The 20118-nt window shown below is 49.7% G+C and overlaps 2 protein-coding genes across 6 annotated transcripts in view; one reads left to right on the forward strand and one right to left on the reverse strand.

Annotated features, from left to right (window-relative positions):
* Nucleotides 1–6081, reverse strand: part of KLHL17 (kelch like family member 17) — a 49381-nt gene extending 43300 nt beyond the window's left edge. The window contains exons 1-3 of one of the 5 annotated variants that reach the window (XM_089773056.1): nucleotides 5848–6080; nucleotides 5390–5656; nucleotides 4633–4884 (exon numbers count right to left, since the gene is read on the reverse strand). The gene's annotated coding sequence lies outside the window, so the exon portion shown is untranslated. Of the gene's footprint in view, nucleotides 1–4632; nucleotides 5362–5389; nucleotides 5657–5847 lie in introns of those variants that run through there. The other 4 variants (XM_075906237.2, XM_075906236.2, XM_075906238.2 and 1 more) reach the window with 4 other exon arrangements.
* Nucleotides 6082–8035: 1954 nt separating this feature from the next.
* NOC2L (NOC2 like nucleolar associated transcriptional repressor) overlaps nucleotides 8036–20118 on the forward strand; it is a 90995-nt gene continuing 78912 nt past the window's right edge. Inside the window, exons 1-7 of the mRNA XM_025186660.3 lie at nucleotides 8036–8190; nucleotides 9690–9869; nucleotides 11708–11879; nucleotides 12228–12332; nucleotides 15499–15619; nucleotides 17116–17206; nucleotides 18987–19065. Of these exons, the coding sequence (XP_025042445.3) occupies nucleotides 8171–8190; nucleotides 9690–9869; nucleotides 11708–11879; nucleotides 12228–12332; nucleotides 15499–15619; nucleotides 17116–17206; nucleotides 18987–19065 (768 nt within the window). The 5' untranslated portion in view covers nucleotides 8036–8170. The remainder of the gene's footprint in view (nucleotides 8191–9689; nucleotides 9870–11707; nucleotides 11880–12227; nucleotides 12333–15498; nucleotides 15620–17115; nucleotides 17207–18986; nucleotides 19066–20118) is intronic.

Here is a 20118-nt window from a genome sequence, read left to right on the forward strand (position 1 = left end):
ACTGAGCGACCAGCTAAACGGACAGGACAAATGACAGGTGGGAGGAGAAAGAGGCCTGGGGAACTGAAGTGTTTCACTCACAGTCCGAGTTGGGAATAGAATCCAGATTTTCTGACTCTCAGTCCCGGATTGGACTGAGGCCAGAAGGAACCATTGTGATCATGTAGGCCAGTGGTTCCCAAACTTTTCCGCATCACGCCCCCCCTTTCTGATTTTTGAGAAACCTTCACGCCCCCCCTCCCAAAAAAATAGCAGAACAACTTGGGGTGGGATTGATGGGGGGGAGGGGTCGCCTCGCACCCCCCCTGGAATTTCTTCACACCCCCCAGTTTGGGAACCCATGATATAAGCTGACCACCCCAGCCCAGAGAACTGCCCCAAAGTCATTCCGGGAGCAGAGTGGTTAGAAAAACATCCCGTCTTGCTTGGGAAACGTGCCAGAGATGAAGAATCCAACATGACCTTTGGCAAATTGTTCCCATGGTTAATGACTCTCACCGCTAACCATTTCCATCTTATTTCTGGTCGGAATTTGTCTAGCTTCACAGCCCAGCCATTGGACCATGCCAGACCATTCGCAGCTCGATAGATGATCCCATGATTATTTATTCCCTAGAGACTGTTATTGGGTCATCCTTCAGCTCTCTCTTTGTAAGGCTAAGAATCCTAGTCCAGCGCCATGTCTGCTAACCCGCAGTGCTTCTCTGGCTCTCAGGATTATTGCAACAACTGTGCATATTTAAATAGGGGAGGGGAGCAATTGAACATGTACTTCGTGTTCCCGGTGGGCTCGTACTCCGGTGTCTTGCCTGCACTGAAGCCTACGTGGCCACATCTTCACCCATGCTAGCCAGATTAAAGCTGGTGCGGGCATATCCACATGCTGCAATCACACCTTTGCTTTGCAGTGTAGATACACCAGCAGGGTTGCTGATGGAGGGAGGGCAAAGAGGGCAAGTTGCCCTGGGACCCGGTGATTTAAAAGGGCCCAGCGCTCCGAGCCACTGCCATGGTAGAGTGGCCTGAAGCCCCTGGCCCTTTAAATCACCACCAGAGCCCCAAGTGGCATGGTCAAAGTGACTCTGAAGGTTGGCTGGGATAGGTGCAGCACTGTCCAGGCAGAGCTGAGGGCTGGCTGTCCCTAGCCCTGCCCCCTCTGCCAGAGGCCCTGGCCTTCTAGGCGGCCCGGAGCCGAGCTCACCCTACATTGCTCAGGGCCCAGCAAAGTGTGTCCCCAGCCCTGATACCCGAGAAACTTGCCCAAGGTCACATTTGTCCGTGAGCAAGTCAGGATCTGAGCTCAGGTGTTCCTGGCTCCTGGCTCTGTGCTAGTCGAGTTGTGAAATGGATTTGGGGGAGGGGGCTAAAGGGGCAAAATGATGTGAGGATAATGGACAGCCCTGCATTCCTTCTGAGCAGACACAGGTCAGATACACCACGCTTTAAAAAGAGAGAGAGAGGGATGCTAGCATAGTTTTTTTCCTGAATTCTCGTGACAATGAAAACATGCACGATTTACGCAGGAGGCTGTGACAGAGCCATTTGTCCTGGAAAACCTTTGTAAGTCATGGATCATTCCCCACCCAGAATATACGGAGTTTTTATACGTTCCTGGGCACGGTAGAAATATTTATGAAAAATTTTCAGCAAGACCAAACAAAGGGGGGAGGGGTAGCTCAGTGGTTTGAGCATTGGCCTGCTAAACCCAGGGTTGTGAGCTCAATCCTTGAGGGGGCCATTTACAGATTTGGGGCAAATCTATCAGGGATGGTTCTTGGTCCTGCCATGGGGGCAGGGGATTGGACTCGATGACCTCTCAAGGTCCCTTCTAGCTCTATGAGATAGGTATAAAGCCGTTCCACCAGTGCAGGAGACAATGTGTGAGCCTCAGCACCCTCCTCTAATGAGTTCTGCTCCCCTCCCCCCCAAACTAATGGGTGTCTGTAGTAAGAGCTGATGCAGGGGGAAGCCCTAACTGCTCTTAAGCAGCTGTAAGTGATGCATGATGAGCCCTTACTATTCCTGTGCTCTCAGGTAGCAACACCTCAGAGACTCTCCTTGCTCACTCATACTTACAGATCTAGTCTTCAGTAAGACCCCACGGACAACATAGACCAGGGGTATCCAAACTTTTTTCAAAGAGGGCCAGATCTGAAGAAGTGAACATGCGTGAGGGCCGTCCCCGCACTCTCAGCCCCAAGGTGGAGGCCCTCAGGGTCGGAGGCGGGCGGAGAGCGCAGGGCACGCCGGCCTCACGGCGGCCCGGGGGCAGGGCGAACCCGCAGCCGAGCGGGGCTGCGGACGTGCCCTACAGGGCAGGCTCTAGGACCGCGGAGGCCATGGACGGCGGCGGCGCGGCCGGAAGCGGCGCGCTGGGCGCGCCAGTTCAAAAGAGCACCGGGGAGCCAGGAGAGGAGGAGGAAGCGGGGGCCGTATTAAATGGGAACATGGGCCGCAATTGGCCTGCGGGCCGGACTTTGGACATGCCTGACATAGATGCCCAACAGAGGGCATGAGCACTGCTTCTGCCCACGCCAACTGACTTCTCCTGCCAGCTTCTGACCACGAATAAGTCCTACCCACTTTGATGTCATCTGGCTTCATGGCTTCATGGTCTGGTTAGAAATTGGGACAGGAATAATACCCTAGAATCTGCACTGAGTGGCAGAGTCCAGCATCACCAGTACCTGGAGGACAAAGCAGCTCAGAAGTATTCCACAGACTCCCCTTGTTACCACACAGGCACGGAGATCAGGAGGGAAATTCACTGGAGCCAACATGTGCAGCCTTTACAGTGGAGCAGCAGTTGTCCATCCCATCAAAAGGCCAGTCTGCCCAACCTCATTAGACAATACAGGCAAGACAATGCCTTGCAGACAGCAAGAGTGGAAGTGGCGGATAGATCAAATCAAATCCACCTGGACATTGTAACTGGCTACAAGAGAATGTCAGCCACCAACGTCCTCTGCCTCCATTCTACAGCCAGACTGGCAGAGATCAAGGGCGACCCACGAAACGCAAGGGGAGAAATTCAGCCACAACAGTGCCCTTCTCCTGCAGCAAATATTGATGCCCAGAGATGGTTTCTAGTGGAGCTGGTTTCTAGTGGAGCTGCCACTCAAGGGGAGCTGGCAGATTATTTCCTCATTGGGGAGGGATGAATGGTCTGTCACAGTGGTCCCATGGGTTTCTACCCTGGCCTTAACTTTCTACCCTGGCCTTAAGCTGCCAAAGGACATGAGTCCTAGTGGCTGACCCCACCATGCCTTCTGTCAACCCCCACACCTTGGTTTGCTAGGCCACCCAGCAGATATAGGGCATTTCTTCCCTCCCGTCCCCTCCAGCCTGGGCTCCACACTAATCTTATCTGGAAGTCGACAGTGCCTTGGAGAAGGGTTGCTCTACTCCATTACTGAGCTGAGGCAGTCCGGATGAATCAAACTGCCTGCTACTTGGGACTGGTTCTGCCAATCTAGATGTTACAGCTGCTCTAGAGGCCGAAGGAGACTCTTTCCACCTCAAAGGCAGCCACAGCAGGGGGATAGGAAAATCTTCTTTCATGCAACTCATTGGGCTTGGAGGGTCTCCCCACAGCAGTACTTCTGTGTTTGACAGTTTCAACAGCATAGCACCATGGGGAATAGCAAGACTAACATAATGGCCAGATTTCATCTCTCACATTGTAGCGCTAATGTGAATGGAACTGTAAGAACACCTAGGAAGTTGATAACTTCCCTTCAGAGCCCCAAGATCTCATGAGGCTTCAGGTAGGAGTTATAATGAGTTATATAAAAATGATGGGAAAGTCAGTCCTGTTTAGAATGGAGACGTAACTATAGCAGCCTGCCCTAGAGAAAGCCACTGTGATACTGACAGACAGCAATCAGAGACAGCTAAAGCAGATCAGCTATTTAAAACCCAGGACTTTTTAAAATAACTTGCCTGGATCAGCTATACACAGGGGAATAAAATGGATTCGAGCCTCAAAGTGTATGTGTTAGGTCCCTGTTGGTAATAAGCAAGAGATACAAAGGCAGGTTTAATTAGAACTCATTTTGTATTTGTCCTTACATTTCACTGGAGGAACGGCATCGAATTGCATTAGGGTACTCCATATGTAATCCCATCCCCCCATCAACTTGCAAACAAATTCACTAGTTTTATGGTGCTGAAGTTATATGTTTTTGCTATATCAGCCCCAGGGTTTAAAAAACAACAACGATCTTTGAGAGGGACATAGCAAATTCACTAGAGACTCCCCTGCTAGCCAGGAGAAAAAGTGCCTGGTTCAACAGAAACTATATATGGCCCTAACTTTCTGCAGTGCTATGGGAAAGAAGGCTTCCCACTTCTACAATTCAGCAAAATAAAATAAATAAATAAATAAAAAACCACTTGGCAAACAGCTTTTTTTTTTTTTTCAACAGGAATTGATGTCTCTCTCATCCTGAGAGCAGGGCACAACTTCTCAAGGAGAAACAGCGACTCTATGCCGCCTTGAAAAAAAAATATTGTTACTAACCCAAGAGGAGATGCAGAAAGGCATGTTAGGGGCAGGTGATGCTTTGGATTAGTTTTCTTTACGCTCCCCTCGCCCACCCGCATAGACTCTCCTTGCTCGGTCATACTTACATGTATAGGTGCAGGGAGATGGCTCATAACTAATCTCCAACGCCCGGCTCTCCTAGGAGGATGCTGTGTGTGGATGCGTGTGTTGTCCCCTGCTGCTAATTCCTCGGGACCCGACCAGCCAGCAGCCCTTCTGCGCTCTCGGCCAGCCCCTCTCTCGCTCCAAGCTGGGCCAGGGGAGGCAGCCGGTTTTAGACGGTCCGAAGGCCTCCAGCTCCCGATTCCTTTGTCCTGAGCCCCCCAAATTCTACAGGGCTGAAATTGACGCAAATGTAAACCAACCAGGGGCAGGCAGGACTTTTAAGGCCGCGCCGCCTGCTTCCCCTCCACCCCCCCAGTCTCCCACAGCAGCGAGCTGGGCACGACCCATCAGCTCTCCCTTTTAAAGCCACAGCCGCCGCGAAGCTCGTGATAACGCTAGAGAGCCGGGGCCAGCCGGGAGCGCGCCCCTTGCCCCTCTCCCAGATGTGCGTGGGCAGCTTAGCTGTGGGAAAGAGGCGGAAGCTGCCACGAGACGTGGGAGTTCCTCCTTAAGAAGCTGGTCCCCCGGAGGATGCAGTACTGCAGGCTTTTAGCCACTGCACCTGGAGTCGCGGAGCGGGGGCTAAACTGCACTTGTCCCTTCTTCCCACGGCCCCTTCCCCAAAAGCCCCTTGCAAAAAATGCCATCTATTGACCATACTCAGGAGTGAAAGCCGGGCAAGTCGCTATGGGAATGACGCCTCGCCCGGCCTTCGGCAGCTCTCCAAAAGGAAGTCACCTGAAATAACCCCGCCGAGCAGCGGGGGGTTGAAATGCAACCGGGACGAACGGGAGATAACTTGCCCCTTCGCAAGAAATCCGGGCCAGCCCCACCTCAGCCCTGCAGGCTCCGTGCCTGTCGCCTAGATCCCTCAAAACCGCAGCTGCTCCAGCAAGAGGCACAGAGAGAGAGATTTGCGGAGGGGAGGTCAGGTCCGGCTGCATGGGAAGGGAAGCTCACTGGGGAGGGAGCCAGGCAGGATGCACGGCAAGATACCGAGTCGCCCTGCAAAAACATCGCAGGACACGGGCTGCATGCATGATGGAGACAGACGACTGCAACAAGGAGAGGTGGCTTTGCAGTGAGTCCACCTTAAATCCCCGTCCCCATTGTTCAGCGTTGCTTTCTCCCTTCCCCTCCGTGCAAAAAAAATAATAATAAAATAATAACAAAGACCTTCCCCGGAGCACACTTACCCAAGCGGAACGTGTTGGGGGCCAGGAAACAACGCTGGCTGCTTCGGACAGCACTGGGGTCCCAGTGGCTTAGCTAAGCCATAGTTGCACCTCACTTCATGGGTTCAAATCCTTCCATTCGCCCTCCCCTTTGCCTATGTCACAGAGAGGCTTCCTTTTCTCCCCAGTGCACCTTTTGCTGTGTCTGGAGCAATAACAGCTCTTTCTGTGTCAAGTCGCCGGCTGCTCCCGAGTTGCAACCGGTGGTGTGCAGGGGTTGTATGGTGCTCAATAAACCTTCCTTTGCGGCGCTGTGGTGGAGACACGCAAAGAGGATGTAGGTGGTCCGTGTTATTACAAATCATAGCATAAAAGGGCACTTCTTTTTAAAAAATCCCTTCAAATAATGAATACCCCGGCTGGCAAGGTGGGAATGGGATAGAATCATAGAACACTACCACTGGAAGGGACCAAGGGACCTCGAGAGGTCATCGAGTCCAGTCCCCTGCCCTCATGGCAGAACCAAATACTGTCTAGACCATCCCTGACAGACATTTATCTAACCTACTCTTAAATATCTCCAAAGATGGGGATTCCACAACCTCCCTGGGCAATTTATTCCAGTGTTTGACCCCCCCGACAGTTAGGAACTTTTTCCTAATGTCCAACCTAAACCTCCCTTGCTGCAGTTTAAGCCCATTGCTTCTTGTTCTATCCTCAGAGGCCAAGATGAACAAGTTTTCTCCCTAAAAATGGATGGATGTGAGAGATTCTTTTAACAGGTTTGTAAGTGTCCCATTGCAACAGACCCATCACAGCCCCCTAAACAATGGGAGAAGTACTTGAAAGAAAAACCTGATCGATCTCATTGGAACCTTCCTCTGCAGGAACGCAACTTGTTTGTAAGACCCTGAAGAGGAATGACTCATGCAGATGGAGCCCCATTGAATCCTACAGAATTACTCACATGCTACCTAAAGGGATTCATATGAGTAAATTCTTTCAGTGTTGCCATCTTCATATGTGTATCTATAAATACAGAGGAAAAACATGTTAGCATGATAAAATATGCATGAGAGAGAAATATGAATAGTCAGAACATGTGTTATATATTAAACTATATGTGTTGTAGAAAATATGAGATAGTATTTTGGTATTAAATTATAAACATTACATCTTGAAATATCTTTGTGCTGAGCACATTTAAAAAATCTGCCTTCCTCCCTAAACCAAACATTCCATTGCACACACACAATTCTTCCCCTAAAAAGCAAGTAAGAGAAAGAAGGAACCATGTGTGACTAAAAGTTGCCCAGTGTCTAAGAACTTATGCAGAATAGAAGAGGGGACCTCTTTGCACAGATACTGTGATTGATACCCAAAAAGACCAGAGAGAGTTCCATACATAGATAAAGATTCAAGTCAACATTTTTCAAAGTAATTAATTACTTACAGCAGTTTAAAAGTGCTGAAAACCAGACCTGTTGGAAGAGTTTCAGGCAGGGCACTTACCCTTATCACTCATGCAAACATCAGTTGGTATCTTTAAAAAGCATTGTGCATCAAGGTTTGCTGTTGGCTGTTTTATACTGACATCTGTCTCTATATGTATTTCTGTCTCAAAAAGCAAGCATTATCTCCTGTTTCAATCCATGCTTATTTGGCAAAGGAGAGGTCCATCAATGGCTAGTAACCACTGTGGTCAGCAACCCCATGCTCTGGGTGTCCCTAGCTTCTAAGGGCAGGTTTATATTTAAAATGCTGCACTAGAAAGGACTATGTCAATACCAGTGCTAGCATTCTACCTCTGCCAGAGAGAGGGGGTAGCTGTGTTAACAGAAGGCCTCCTGTCAACAGAGAGCTGTCTACACCAGGGCTTGCATCGCTCTGGGGTGTGGATTTTTCACACCCCCGCAGTTCTACTGATTTCATGGCCTAGTGCAGCCCTGGCCTAACTGCCAGAAGCTGACACAGGCTAGATCACTGAAAAAAAATTCCTGGCTCTGTTCATTCCCTTCCAAGCAGCTAGACCCTGGGCAGCTGTGGAAAAATAGAACGCTAGACTGGATGGAGCATTGATCTGACCCAGCGTGGCCTTCTGATGCTCCGCTTGAGTCAGCGCATGACTTCAACGGAGAGAGCTCGAGCTCCTCCCGTCCTAGATCACAAAAGTTGCCCAACCTTGCAACCCGCAGCTGCTGGCATCCGCCCTCCCGCGCGGCGAGTCTGCACGCCCATCGTCGTGAACCAAGGAATCGATCCGCCCGGCTTTGTCGCGGGGCCTCCCCCTGTCTGCCGCTGCATTGTGGGAGAGGCCGAGCGCCGGGCCGCACGTTGCAGCGCCATGGCGGCTGGAGGCAGGAGGTGAGAGGGGCGCGGGCGGGCCCGCTCAGCACCCAGCTGCAGGCGCGGGGCCCAGGGGTCGCAGGCACGTGCGCGGGGGCTGCGGCTCGCGCTGGTTTTGCTGCACAGTGGGGGCTCCTAGACAGCGCTAGCAATTCTTTAGGGCCCCGAGCAGCTGGGGGGAGGGGCTGTATATTGGGGGTCCAAAATATTCTTGCTTAGCCCCCCCCCCCATGGCCTAGCACCCACGGGGGCTGGGGTGGGGGCTTTTCTCTAGCTGCTCTAATCCCAGGGGAGTCTGCACAGTGCTCCAGCCAGGGACTCCCTGTGGGGGAGGGGACAGCCGGGGGGGGTGCCTTACAAAGAAGCCCCCCCCCCCGCATGCTCGGATGGGCTAGAGAGGTGTATGGGGAAGGGGCTTTGTTGGGGGTGGGGCAGGGTGATCTTTACATTTCTAGTGCCTAGCCATGCTTTTGGAGTGTCTTGGGCTGGATGAGGCTGGATAAGGGCCCAGCTGCAAAACACAGAGCTGGATGGGGCCCACCGTTGCAGTTTGTGGGTGTTTGGGATGAATGGTGCCATGGACATAGCAGGTTTTATTTGCCTCTGGCCCTGTGAGCCTGGAGTTGGGGGCACCTTTTTTGAGTATTGCACACTGGCATTGTTTAATAGTAATAATACTGTCTATTGTGATGGGCTCTGGTCTGTGACTAGTGCCACAGGGCCCTCCTGGCACCATGAACTGGACAAACATAGTGATTGGAAGCTTTCAATGTATATCTCTTTGCCCCTTTTCAAACTGACCCTGAAAAGCGCTTTGAAAGATACGTATCCCATCTCCTCCTCAACCAGGACATTTTAAAAACCTTCATGTGGTTTCACAACCTCCAGGCTGTGAAAAAGACTCTTGCAGTTAACTTTTGTTGAAGTGTTTGGTTTTGACCCTTTGGATTATAAATTAGCTAGAACATCACAAGACTGTTCATTGAAATAAAATGTGAGAAGACTTTTTTTTGTTTAAGCAGCTTCTGGTGAGCTACAAAACAGAAAGCAGGTGGCCTGGGTGGTTTGAGGTTCCTGAGATGTAAAGCACTGTGTTTTGGGTGTAACCTTTATACCTACAGGACTAGGTAAAGTCAGAAATAATTGCTATATGGTAGTTTCATCAAAAAGTAGCATATTGGGAATGCATCCTCTGCTGACCAGAAACACACATCTCCTATACTAAAGGTGCTGTACCTTCTGTTGGGGCAGATATTTTGCATCCCTTATGAGTAGGCCTGTAAAACCACTTCCTGAATAAAATTGGTGCTGATGAGACCTCACATAGACTACTGGGTGGCTATTTTTCTTTGGTAAATACTTCTGACCATACTGAGTGCCTATTCTTTTTTGGTTGTGAGAGGGAGTGGGGGGATGTCCCGGAGCGCAATATATAAGCATCACATGTGTTTAATTTAAAACCCTGAACGCTCTCCTCTTTCTCCCACACCTTGTGACTGTCCTCCCCGTGGAACTAGAAAACTGGCAGAGCTGAGTGTTGATGAATTTTTAACGTCCGGATTTGAGTCAGAAGCTGATGGTGACTCAGAAGAGGAGACTTCAGAGCTGGTAGAAGAGGTTGCTAATGGGAAACAAAGCCAGAATGGGCAGGCAGGTGGAAAGAAGAAGAAGCCGCTCCAAGTTAAAACAGCAGAAAAGTAAGTGTGGCTCCTTGTGGATTGGGGAATGTAAAGAGTCATTTAAGGTGTAGATTCTTCCATTCTACTGACTCACCTTAAAAGTCTTTCGGTTCTAAGAACATTACTGTCAAACAGACAAACAAACATGGGGTACTGGTGCTTTGTCCACAAAATGAAAATAAAATCTAGCTCTTCTACAACCTTTTTTGTTGGTAGATCTCAAGTATTTTACAGAAGAGGCCTGTAGCATTATCCCTATCATACGCCTGGGGAAACCGAGGCACAGAGCAGTGAGGTGACTTGCTCAGGGTCACCCAGCAGATCAGTGACAAAGCTGAAATCACTCTGGCCCAAAACTCTGATGTGATTTGCACAGATCTCATAGCCCACTCTTTTAGCCTCGTTTAGCACAGACACTGACAATTTTCCCCACTCCCCTTTTTTTCTGCTATATATTTGTCCCCCCAGACTCCTTGCTCCATATTTGTCATCTGAAGAAGTGGGTTGTGCCAATGAAAGCTTCTGATACCATCTATATTTGTTGTTAATTTTTAAGGTGCTACAGGACCTTTTGTTGTGTTTTTTAAAGGTTTTTTTTTTAGTTACAGACTAACATGGCTACCCCCTGAGACTTTTACACAGAGCTTTGTTTAATTTAATCCATGCTGAATCACTGTACTTTGTATCCGTCTACCCTACAATGTAATAGAATCCAGGGGTTCAGTTCCAGCATCCATAACCTTTGATCTGGTTTGCGGGGTTTTTTTTGTTCTAGCTGTAAGTGTGGACAGGATCTAACCATATTTTAAACATATCCCCTAACTAGGCTACATGTCCATGGTGATAGCTGCGGGACACAAGATTTGTAGCATAAACAGAACTTTTTTAACTGGATTGGGGGTAACTGTTGCAGAATACATAGGCCTTTAAACTTGGAAAATCTGGCTTGGACTTTTGGCTGTTCTCAGTGGCATCCTAGAATGGTGTTTCTCAACCAGCGGTACGAGTACCCTTAAAGGTACTCGAAAGAAGTCTAGGAGGTACATCAGCACAACTGAAATTTGGAGAAAACTGAACTTTTGTTTTAAGTTTGACAGCGCTTTATTATTTTTGTACTTTTTACACCCAAAAATTTCATTGCCCATCTGGCTACAATTAAGTTGTTTAAACAAATGTGTTGCAATGGTAGAACATTTTTGTGTGTGTTTGAAAACTGTAGGTACTGGGGGTACGTATAATTTTTTTTTAAAGGGGTACTTGATAAAAAAAGGTTGAGAAACACTGTCCTAGAACTTTGCCTCTCCATAGAAGAATATCAGGGGCATTGTAGAAATAGAGCTAGCTAAGGTCAGATTGTTGTACTATCTTTTCACTTAAAAGCTGTTGCAATTTACTTCCTAAAGCTGTTTTAAAATGTCAACATTTCACAGTTTGTTTCCCCAGAAATAACTTTTTAAAAATGTTTTTTCCTGTTGTTATAAGGTGACGTGCTGTCTTTGTCAAGTTTCCAAAGTGATGTGTTCCCTTTCAGATTCCCAGAACAGCTTCATTTATTTCCCTATGGAATTTGGCAGGTCCTTCCTGAACAAAGGATGTCAGCAAAAAATGTGAATGAAAGCTTATTTTAATCAAATCCAATGGGCTTTCTCCCTCAGCAAGCTGCGGAAGAGTCCCAGAATCCTACGCACAGTGGCCCCGATTCAGAAAAGCCAACCCTATTTAGTACAGCATTTAAGCAATGTGCATTTTAGAGTCAGGAACAGCTTTGGTTGGTTGGTTTGATTGTACGTCTCCTAGCATACTTACTGCTCTGAATAAATAACAAGGTCTTAATTCTTCTGATCCCCCTCCAACAGGAGAGTGAAGAAAGGAAAGGCATCCGAGCACAAAGACCAACTCTCCCGGTTGAAGGAGAGAGATCCTGAATTTTACAAGTTCTTGCAAGACAACGACCGTTCCCTGCTGAACTTTGATGACTCAGACAGCTCTGAGGAAGAGGAGCTGCACACGCTGCCTGAAACGCTGGAGGTATTATTTCTCCTAGAGATGGAGGAGTATCATAGGCACCTTTAACATAGGTTACCTTCATGTCATAACCATTGCTCGTGAGTTTCAGTGCAAGGGCTGAGTTCACTGCTGGTGTGTGATGGTACAGAGCCGTAGGGAAATGTCTCCTCAAAGGCCTGCAGGCAGTTAGGGCTGGTGGTTTGGAAAGCAGTCGTGGATTCAAATAAATAATAATAAACTGTTATTTCTAGCAGCCACTCCAGCCGTTTGGCTGGTTTTCCTTTCAAGGGGCTCTGGTGGGTGGGCAGGGGAAGCAGAGACTGACCTGCAAACTCGGTGTCAGCCCAGGGGTGTGTCTGACTGTTGTAGGAAGCAAGTGACGAGGACGATGAAGAGGAAACGGTCAAGCAGAAGAAAGCTGACTTCATCACCGTCACCTTGAAGATGGTGGAACAGTGGAAACAGGCTGCGGAGGTGAGGTGGATCCTATGGGCTGTAAGGGGGGAGAGTGTGGGCTGACCTGCGCCTGTGCATCAGGGTGTGGCTTCGACTGACAGGCGCAAGCACAGTGCTGAGCTCTTTGCTTTATAAAAACACGTTGACGCTAGGTACCAAGGAGGCTGAGGTGCCTCTTCCCGTGCACTGCGCCTGCTAGCGGGGGCTGAGGGAGGGGCAAAGTGGATGAAATGTCTGTGCCATGCTGCCTTTTGGTCTGTGTGTGGTTCCTGTTGCTGTTTGGTTGAACCTCTGAAATGCGTCACACTCTGGTCTGCAACATCTGTGGTCAGGCAGGTTCATGGAGGTTAGGTCTTTCAATACCTATTAGCCAGGCTGGGTAGGAATGGTGTCCCTAGCTTCTGTTTGTCAGAAGCTGGAAATGGATGACAGGGGTCACTTGAGGGTTCCCTGTTCTGTTCCCTCCCTCTGGGGCACCTGGCATTGGCCATAGGATCTTGGGCTAGTTGGACCTTTGGTCTGACCCAGTGTGGCTGTTCTTATGGAAATGACTGGACCAGAGAGCCCAGCTGGAAGGGGGGCAGCAGCGAAGTCTCTGCCAGCAGCAGCAGCAGGTCCGGCAGCCAGGATCCCCATCTGGCCTGGTGGCCAGGAGCACAGCCCTGGCTGGGGTTGGTGGCAGTGGGACCGGCACGGTGGGGAGCAGATCCCATTGGCCAGGATTGGTGCCCCAGAGGGGCTGGTGGCTGGGAGGGGAGCCTCGACCTGCCCTGGTCTGGCAAACTCCCTGGTTCAGGACTGCTCAGGTCCTGAGGATGCCGGACGAGGGAGGCTCGACCTGTAGTTAAAAGCATCAGCCTTGTTCTCCTCAGGCCTGCTCGCCGCACAGACTTTGTACAGTCCGGCAAGGTCCTTTTGCTCTGAAATAGTTAGGCTGGGACAGCCCCCAGTGCAGACACGGCTACACCACTTGTGCTGCTTCCCCGTCCTTTAGGCACCTTTATGCCGATATAACCAAGAGGCGAGCGGTGAGGTTGTACTTCTTAAATGACTCAGCGTAGCTAGTGCAGGGCAATTATTGTGTGTAGAGGAGCCCTGCGTAACTGCCTGGTTGTATTCGCTCCTTTCTATCCACCCCCCTCCCACTGCACCATTCCCTGTTTGCCTTCTTAATTTAGGGCCCAGTCCTGAATGCGCCGATGTACGTGAGTGGCTTGGCTTGGATGTGTGGACGTTGCTGCATGGGCGAGCGCCCAGAGATTCAGCCGACCCAGTCCCCTGGGTTCATACCTAGGTGGCTAGCCCATGCTGCCTGTGCCCGTGTGTCCATACAGCTCTACTGAGTGTGCTGGCTTGAGCTGAGCTAGCCTGTGTCTGTGTGCCTAGGTGGTGACAATTGCTCCCAGCTGCAGCATGTAGACATACCTACTAGGGATGTAAAAGTGTATCCATTTAAAAAACAGTGAACCAGTAAGCCTGCTCTTATCGTTTACCATTCACGGTTACATGCAGTTTCCTGCCCAGCTTATGGGAGCTGTCTGTCACCCTGTGCTGCAGCACAGGGGTGGCAGCCAGCTCCCCGGGAGCAGGGCTGCAGGCAGGAGCCAGTTAGCGCCAGGAGCAGTCTTAAAAGCCAAGCAGCTCTTATTACGTTTAAACGGCAGAGCCGCAGCAGGGTTAACTCCCACTACAGTTTTCCCCCTTATGGACTAGTCAAACAGTTGATGGAAATTCCGTCGACTACTTGATTAGCTGATTAAATGAAATTGAATATCGGTATTGCCAGTGTACACCGGCTCTCGGGGAGCTGGCTGCCGCCCCACGTTGCTGCCTCTTTATCCGAGGCAGCAGTGTGGGGCAGCAGCCAGCTCCCTAGGGGCGGGACAGCAGGTGGGAGCTGGTGTGCACTGGGAGCTGACTTAAAACCCAGCTCCTGGCACACACCAGCTCCCAGGGAGCCAGCTGCCAACCTGTGCTGCAGGTGCATGTAACCATGTAACCTCTGAAAATCTCAGCAGTTACCCAGTTACCCACTTTTTTAACACCCCTAATACCTACAGAGTCCCACTCAGTGTATGCTTTCAGGACAAGCTTCTCTCTGTCTCTGAGCATCTGCTGAGTAGTCTAAAAACCCCGCTGGATAGTTTTTTCTCCCCCGAGCTGTGGCTGCAATCACAAGAAATCTGGAGTCTTGATCTACTTGTGTGTGAGATCAATGTTTCTCAACCAGTGGTACGAGTACCCTTAGGGGTACTCGAGAGACGTCTGGGGGATATGTCAACACAACTGAAATGTGGAGAAAACTAATTTTTATTTTAAGTTTTACAGCGTTTTATTATTTTTGTATTTTTTACACCCAAAAATGTCATCGCCCGCCCGGCTACAATTAAGTTGTTTAAGCAAATGTGTTGCAACAGTAGAAAAAATTTGGTGTGTCTGAAAACTGTAGGTACTGGAAGTATTTACAAACTTTTTTTTTTTTTTTTTTGAAAAAGAGGTGCTATATTTAAAAAAAATGGATAAGAAACACTGTTTTAGATCATCTAGTCTAGCATCTGTGGCTGAAGGCTATTGAAGCCTTCCAGGGAGGCTAATGGGGCTCTTGTAGCTTCCAGGATAAATCTGTGTCTCTCTGGTGTGAGAGCAAATTTTGGTGTTTATCCACCTCAACAGCAACTTTCCCCTGGAAAACTCTATGCAGAACAGAACGATCGTGCTGAGCAAGACTATTCTGCCAACTGTGTAACAGGTGGACGCAGCATCTGGCTTGCATACCTGTGATGCAGGAGAATGATGGAACCTGCACAGTTACTGGCTTGATAAGGGATTTGGAGCTCACATACTGAGGCTGAGTTAAGAGCCCAGTGAGACTTGAGGGGTTCACGTGAGGTCACAGAACGAGTAAAGTCGCTCATCTGTTCTTGACTCCCCACGTTTATTCCTAGGCACTCTGCCTCCTGCACGTCCTGCATATTTTTTTAATAACGAGTAATGTGGCAAGTTATTTCCCCTACCCTGTGCCTCAGCCTTCCCAGCTGTATAAAGGGAATACTCGTACTTCCCTCCTTCCGTAAAGTGCTTTGAGATCTACTGGTGTAAAGCGCTTGATGAGAGATGAGGGAATAGAGCTGTCTCCGTTCTCCCCTCCCTTTATTGCTAATGTTTCTTTATTCCTCTCTCCCAGAAGCAACTCACTCCCCGGCTCTTCCACGAGATCACTCAGGCCTTTAAAGCATCTGTGGCAACTACTAAAGGAGATGCCGAAGCGGCTGACCCCAGCAAATTCAAAGTCACTGACAGTGCCGGTGAGAGTTTTTCTTGAGAGGCTGTCTAGACCAGTGATGCGCAACCTTTTATCTAGCACGACCCCTGGGAAAATTTTGGTTAACGAAAAAAAAAAAAGTGTGGCTCCTTTAAATGCTGCTCTACTCACCTGCCATGCCAAGAAAAATTGGTGGCCAGTCCAGCACTGCAACTCCCCCCCTCCCTCCAGAAGACAGCCATGACCCCCAAGGGGGTTACAACCCACAGGTTGTGCACCGCTGGTCTAGACTTATTCTGTAGGTGGTGGCATGGGATAAGGGCCTGGCGAGGAGGTGGGTGGACAATTCAAGGCCTATCTGGATAAAGTGACAAAATAAAATTGATGGAAATGGAAGTGATCTTCATCCCAGTTCCATGCATGTCTTGTGGCTTTTAGTTGAACAGCCTAGTTCCTCCAGATGACAAAGGAGCGATACGGGGACAGCCCCAGCTTGTATAGAGCCTGTTCCGGAAGGGGATCCCGAAGCAGCTGAATTTCAACTGTTGTTCAGGCAGCCCGGATACAGCACGGAGGGTGTCGGCAAAAGTGCCCTGATCTAACAGCCCCATGTGCTGCTGTGACAATGACCAAATTGTCACTTACAGTCAACCACTGATTGGTCCCTCGCTGCACTAACATTTATTTATTTATTTGGAGAATGAAAGAATTGTCCCAATTCTCATGCATCCATCCCTGGGAAACTTAGTTGCTTTTTTTAGGAGCAATGTTACTGCTGGAAAAGCTTCTAATGCACCTGCTTAGAAACAGCCCAGGATCACTGCTGCACTTCTCTCCACTCCGTAGTGCCGGTGTGGAACAATACACATACAGTAGTTCAATGGGGTTGCTCTTCAAGACAAACCTTTTGTTTTCTAATACAATAAATGACGTAGTAATGCGGTGCTGTCCGATGACCTTGCTTTAAAAAGCAACCCAACGCCGTATTTCTTGGTTTATTGCCTCTTATTGTTCTTTTCATTGGCCAGCAGTCCCAATTGCAGATCAGAACCAATGTTCCCTCTAATTTTTTCCATCTATGTGCAGAATAAATTTTGCTATGTGCATCGAGTCATGTGCAGATGTGCACCACCAGTAGAAAAACAAATTGCTGACTGTGGGCACTCTGCTAATCAGTGGGGCGGCATTTGAATCTCTCTTGGATTGGCCACCCAAGCACTCAGCTTACAGGGAACGCTGATCAGAAGCCCAATGTACTAGACTCTGTGCCAGTACAGCAAAGAGCTGGACCTCATGCGCGTAGAGGTCTCTGTCCAGAGAGCTTGCAATCGAGGAATCTCACTTTGCAGCCTGGAATTGCTGGGTGGGAATGGGTGGAGAGCGAGAGCAAAAAATGATTTGTGGGAAGCCGAAACCTATCTAGTGCAGGTCCTGTTTTCGCTCATTGGGGAGAGTTTTGTTTCAGGTTAGCAAAGGTACCAGAACGTGAATGAGAAACCAGTCGTAAGTAATGTACTGACATGCTCTCTTTTGGTTCAGTGTTCAATGCTCTGGTGTCCTTCTGCATTCGGGATCTCTTCGGCTGCCTGCAGAAACTGCTCCAGGTGAAGGCAATGAAAGACAAATCAAGGTAAAGTCTGTGCAGTCGCACTGCAGGGAAGTGTCATCTGGGCCTTTCCCCGCACTAAGGCCTGGGTGTGAAGGTAGAAGAATTGGCAGAGAGGCAGCTGTTCCTGTGTCCTGGAAAAAAAAACATTTGTCCCTGCTTATCAGTTTCTTCTCCGGGAGTCTCAATCCTCATGAAACCGGGCACCATGCTGGGGATGCCCAGCGTGAACCTCTTCCCACACTGGGGAATTCTTAAGCATGTGAGATTTTCTTTGGGATGAAGTGAGGAATGTTTTGGGACTCACCTGCTTGTCCTTGAGACGTGACTTGGTAGCGCGTCAGCCGACTGCTTTCCATGGTGGCTGCTGCCAATGAGTGAGGTCCCAGATCATGGTGGGTTGAGAGCAGCGGCGTCCAGGTTTGACCCTGGTCAGCGTTAGCCCGTGGGTGGATTGGGGAACAGCAGCGAGCAACTGGGCTTAGTTGGGGAACAATTAATCCCTTGTTCCTAAATGCAGGCATGCATCCAGAAGCTCTGTGTTGCATTCCTCCCTGCTGTCATCTGATCTCACCAGAGCCTTCATTAGCAACAGGGGAGCTTCTGACTCATGGGCCCCGTTTTTGTTCTCTGGAATTCGGGTTGGCTGCCAAACTGCTTTGGCTTGGGATCTCGTACTAATCCAAGATAGGCAGGGTTGGGCTGGGACAGTACTTGGACAGGAGACTTCCACGGGTCACCCAGGGCTTCAGGAGGCTTGGCAGGTCCCATTCTTCGCTCTGAGTCCACATTGGACTAGTGCCACCGGATGGTGGGTAAGCACAGTGGTGCTGGAAGTAAAACCTAAGCTCTCACCACCTGATAAAAGATCCCCCAAAACACTGCAAGTTCCCCTCTGTCCTGGCCACATTCCTTCTAAGGTATCTGCGTTCTTCATTTACCAGAATCATCTCTGTGGTTTCAGCTACATACAACATTCTTCTTCTCTTTCTGCCCTGAAATGTTGTTCAGTGTTAGTTAGCAGGTGTGTTCCACTCCAGAGACGGTCGCACTTGTGGGGCAGGTAGAGTAAATGCCTGCATCTCTCTGTGGGTGTGAAAAGTGCTTTGGCATCCTAGGCAGGTTTGACTGCCATTACTGTTAATGTTCCTGTTTCGCCCGGTTAGTGGACGGGATGTTGGGGTTGAGCTCCACTCTGAATTCCCTGTCGGTGACCAAGCATGAATCTCCATTCCTGGTGCTCTGATAGCTCCCCCTTTCTGCCTTACTGGCGCTAACTGTAGTTGGAAGTCCTTGGTAGTTTTGCCTGACAAACGCTCAGCCCTGCAGTTTAGCTTGCGTGGGCGCGAGCTCTTGAGTCGCACAAACGAGCTCTGTGCTTTCTTCCACACACCAACGAGGCCACCCGTAATCCTACGTCATAAGCAGCGTAAATCCAGCCTTCTCACAATAGCAATCAGTCCTATTTTTAAGACCCAGAATGCCTGAACAGAAGGCGAATGGGGCCGAATGCCAGACACCTCCACTCTGTTGGCATCTGTTCTGTTAGCCAGATGGAGAGGGATGTGGGGGAGCTTCCCCTCGTGCACCGGAGTAATGTCGTGCGGGCCCAGGGCACCCTTTGAATGACAAAGCCTGACTCCTTTTATAATGAGATTGTAACACTTCTACACCCCCTCTCCTCACTGGGTGGAAAATGCAGGGTTCCTGGGAGTTTCCACAGTGCAGTGATTCATTGTCACTTTTCGCTCTAAACTCAACGCGACTCCTACTCAGCCTGTGTTCTCTCCCTGTTGGCTCCCAGGATGGTGCTACCCTCCACCAGCCCACTCTGGGGCAAGCTGAGGCTGGACGTGAAGATGTACCTGAGCTGTACCATCCAGGTAAAGAAGTGCAGCATGTCTGCTAGGAGGTGGTTGTCCTGGGCACTGCTGGGTTTCTGTTGGGAAACGGGTTTGTATTTGGGGTTGTGGATCTAGGATCAAGGGAAATAGCAAGACGCAAGCGGCGTAACGGTGCCTTTAACCACCTAAATGCAAACGAGCCAGATCACACTGTTAGCATGAATGGCTCTGCTCTCACAAACCCAAGATCCTTCTGGGAGGCAATTGTTGTTGTTTTAAGGTCTCCTCTTGAAATCTCGTCAAGTTAAAATTGCCTCAGGTGATGTGCCTGCTCCTGCCTCCCTGTACCAACGTGGTGTTGGCTTCATAATCGATGCTCCCTTTCCTACAGTGAAACATGCAGCGGTGTTACGTTTATCAGGAGACCTCACCACGTATAAATCTGCTGCAGCTTCATTAGAGGATCCCACTGTGCTAAGCTGCTGGTGTCCAGTTTTCCAGGGATAGTCGATGTGGCTTTATAAAGCCGGGTTCCTCTCCCCTTCCTAGATCAGCATTTTTGGAGACGGCTTAGGGAAGCCGACAGGCTGTTGCATTGTGTGCCCCCCAAATGGAGAGAGTTGGACTTAAACAGAACAGTTCGTTCTCTGAGGCAGTAGTGGGGTTTTTGGGGGGAGGGGATGCAGGTAAACACGGGGGAAATGCCAGCGCGCTCTAGCATACAGATCGGCAAAATTATTCAGCAGAAAAGCAGACTTGAGCAGCAAACCCTTTCCCTCCAGGGGTAGTGCTGACAGCAAGCAAGCAGGCTGAGGATTGCGATAGAGCAGTGAAAGGCATCTGTACAATGGGGATAATTAGTCCTACCTTCCTTAGAGCAGCTGTTTTCACGACCCAGTTGAAGAAAATCGTTGATGCCCGTGACCCAACATCATTTGCCTACAGTGTGGGCTCCGGGGTGGGGCTTTAAACTGTACGAGGGGGCTCTGGCTTTGGCGGAGGAGCAAGGCTGAGGCAGGAGGGGGCTGACCTCGAGTGGCTGCCGGTCAGTGGTACAGCGGGGGTGCTAAGGCAGCTTCCTAACTCTGCTGG

Source organism: Pelodiscus sinensis, chromosome 24 (assembly GCF_052426305.1).
Source record: "Pelodiscus sinensis isolate ZL-2025 chromosome 24, ASM5242630v1, whole genome shotgun sequence".
In the NCBI taxonomy this organism is placed as follows: domain Eukaryota; kingdom Metazoa; phylum Chordata; order Testudines; family Trionychidae; genus Pelodiscus; species Pelodiscus sinensis.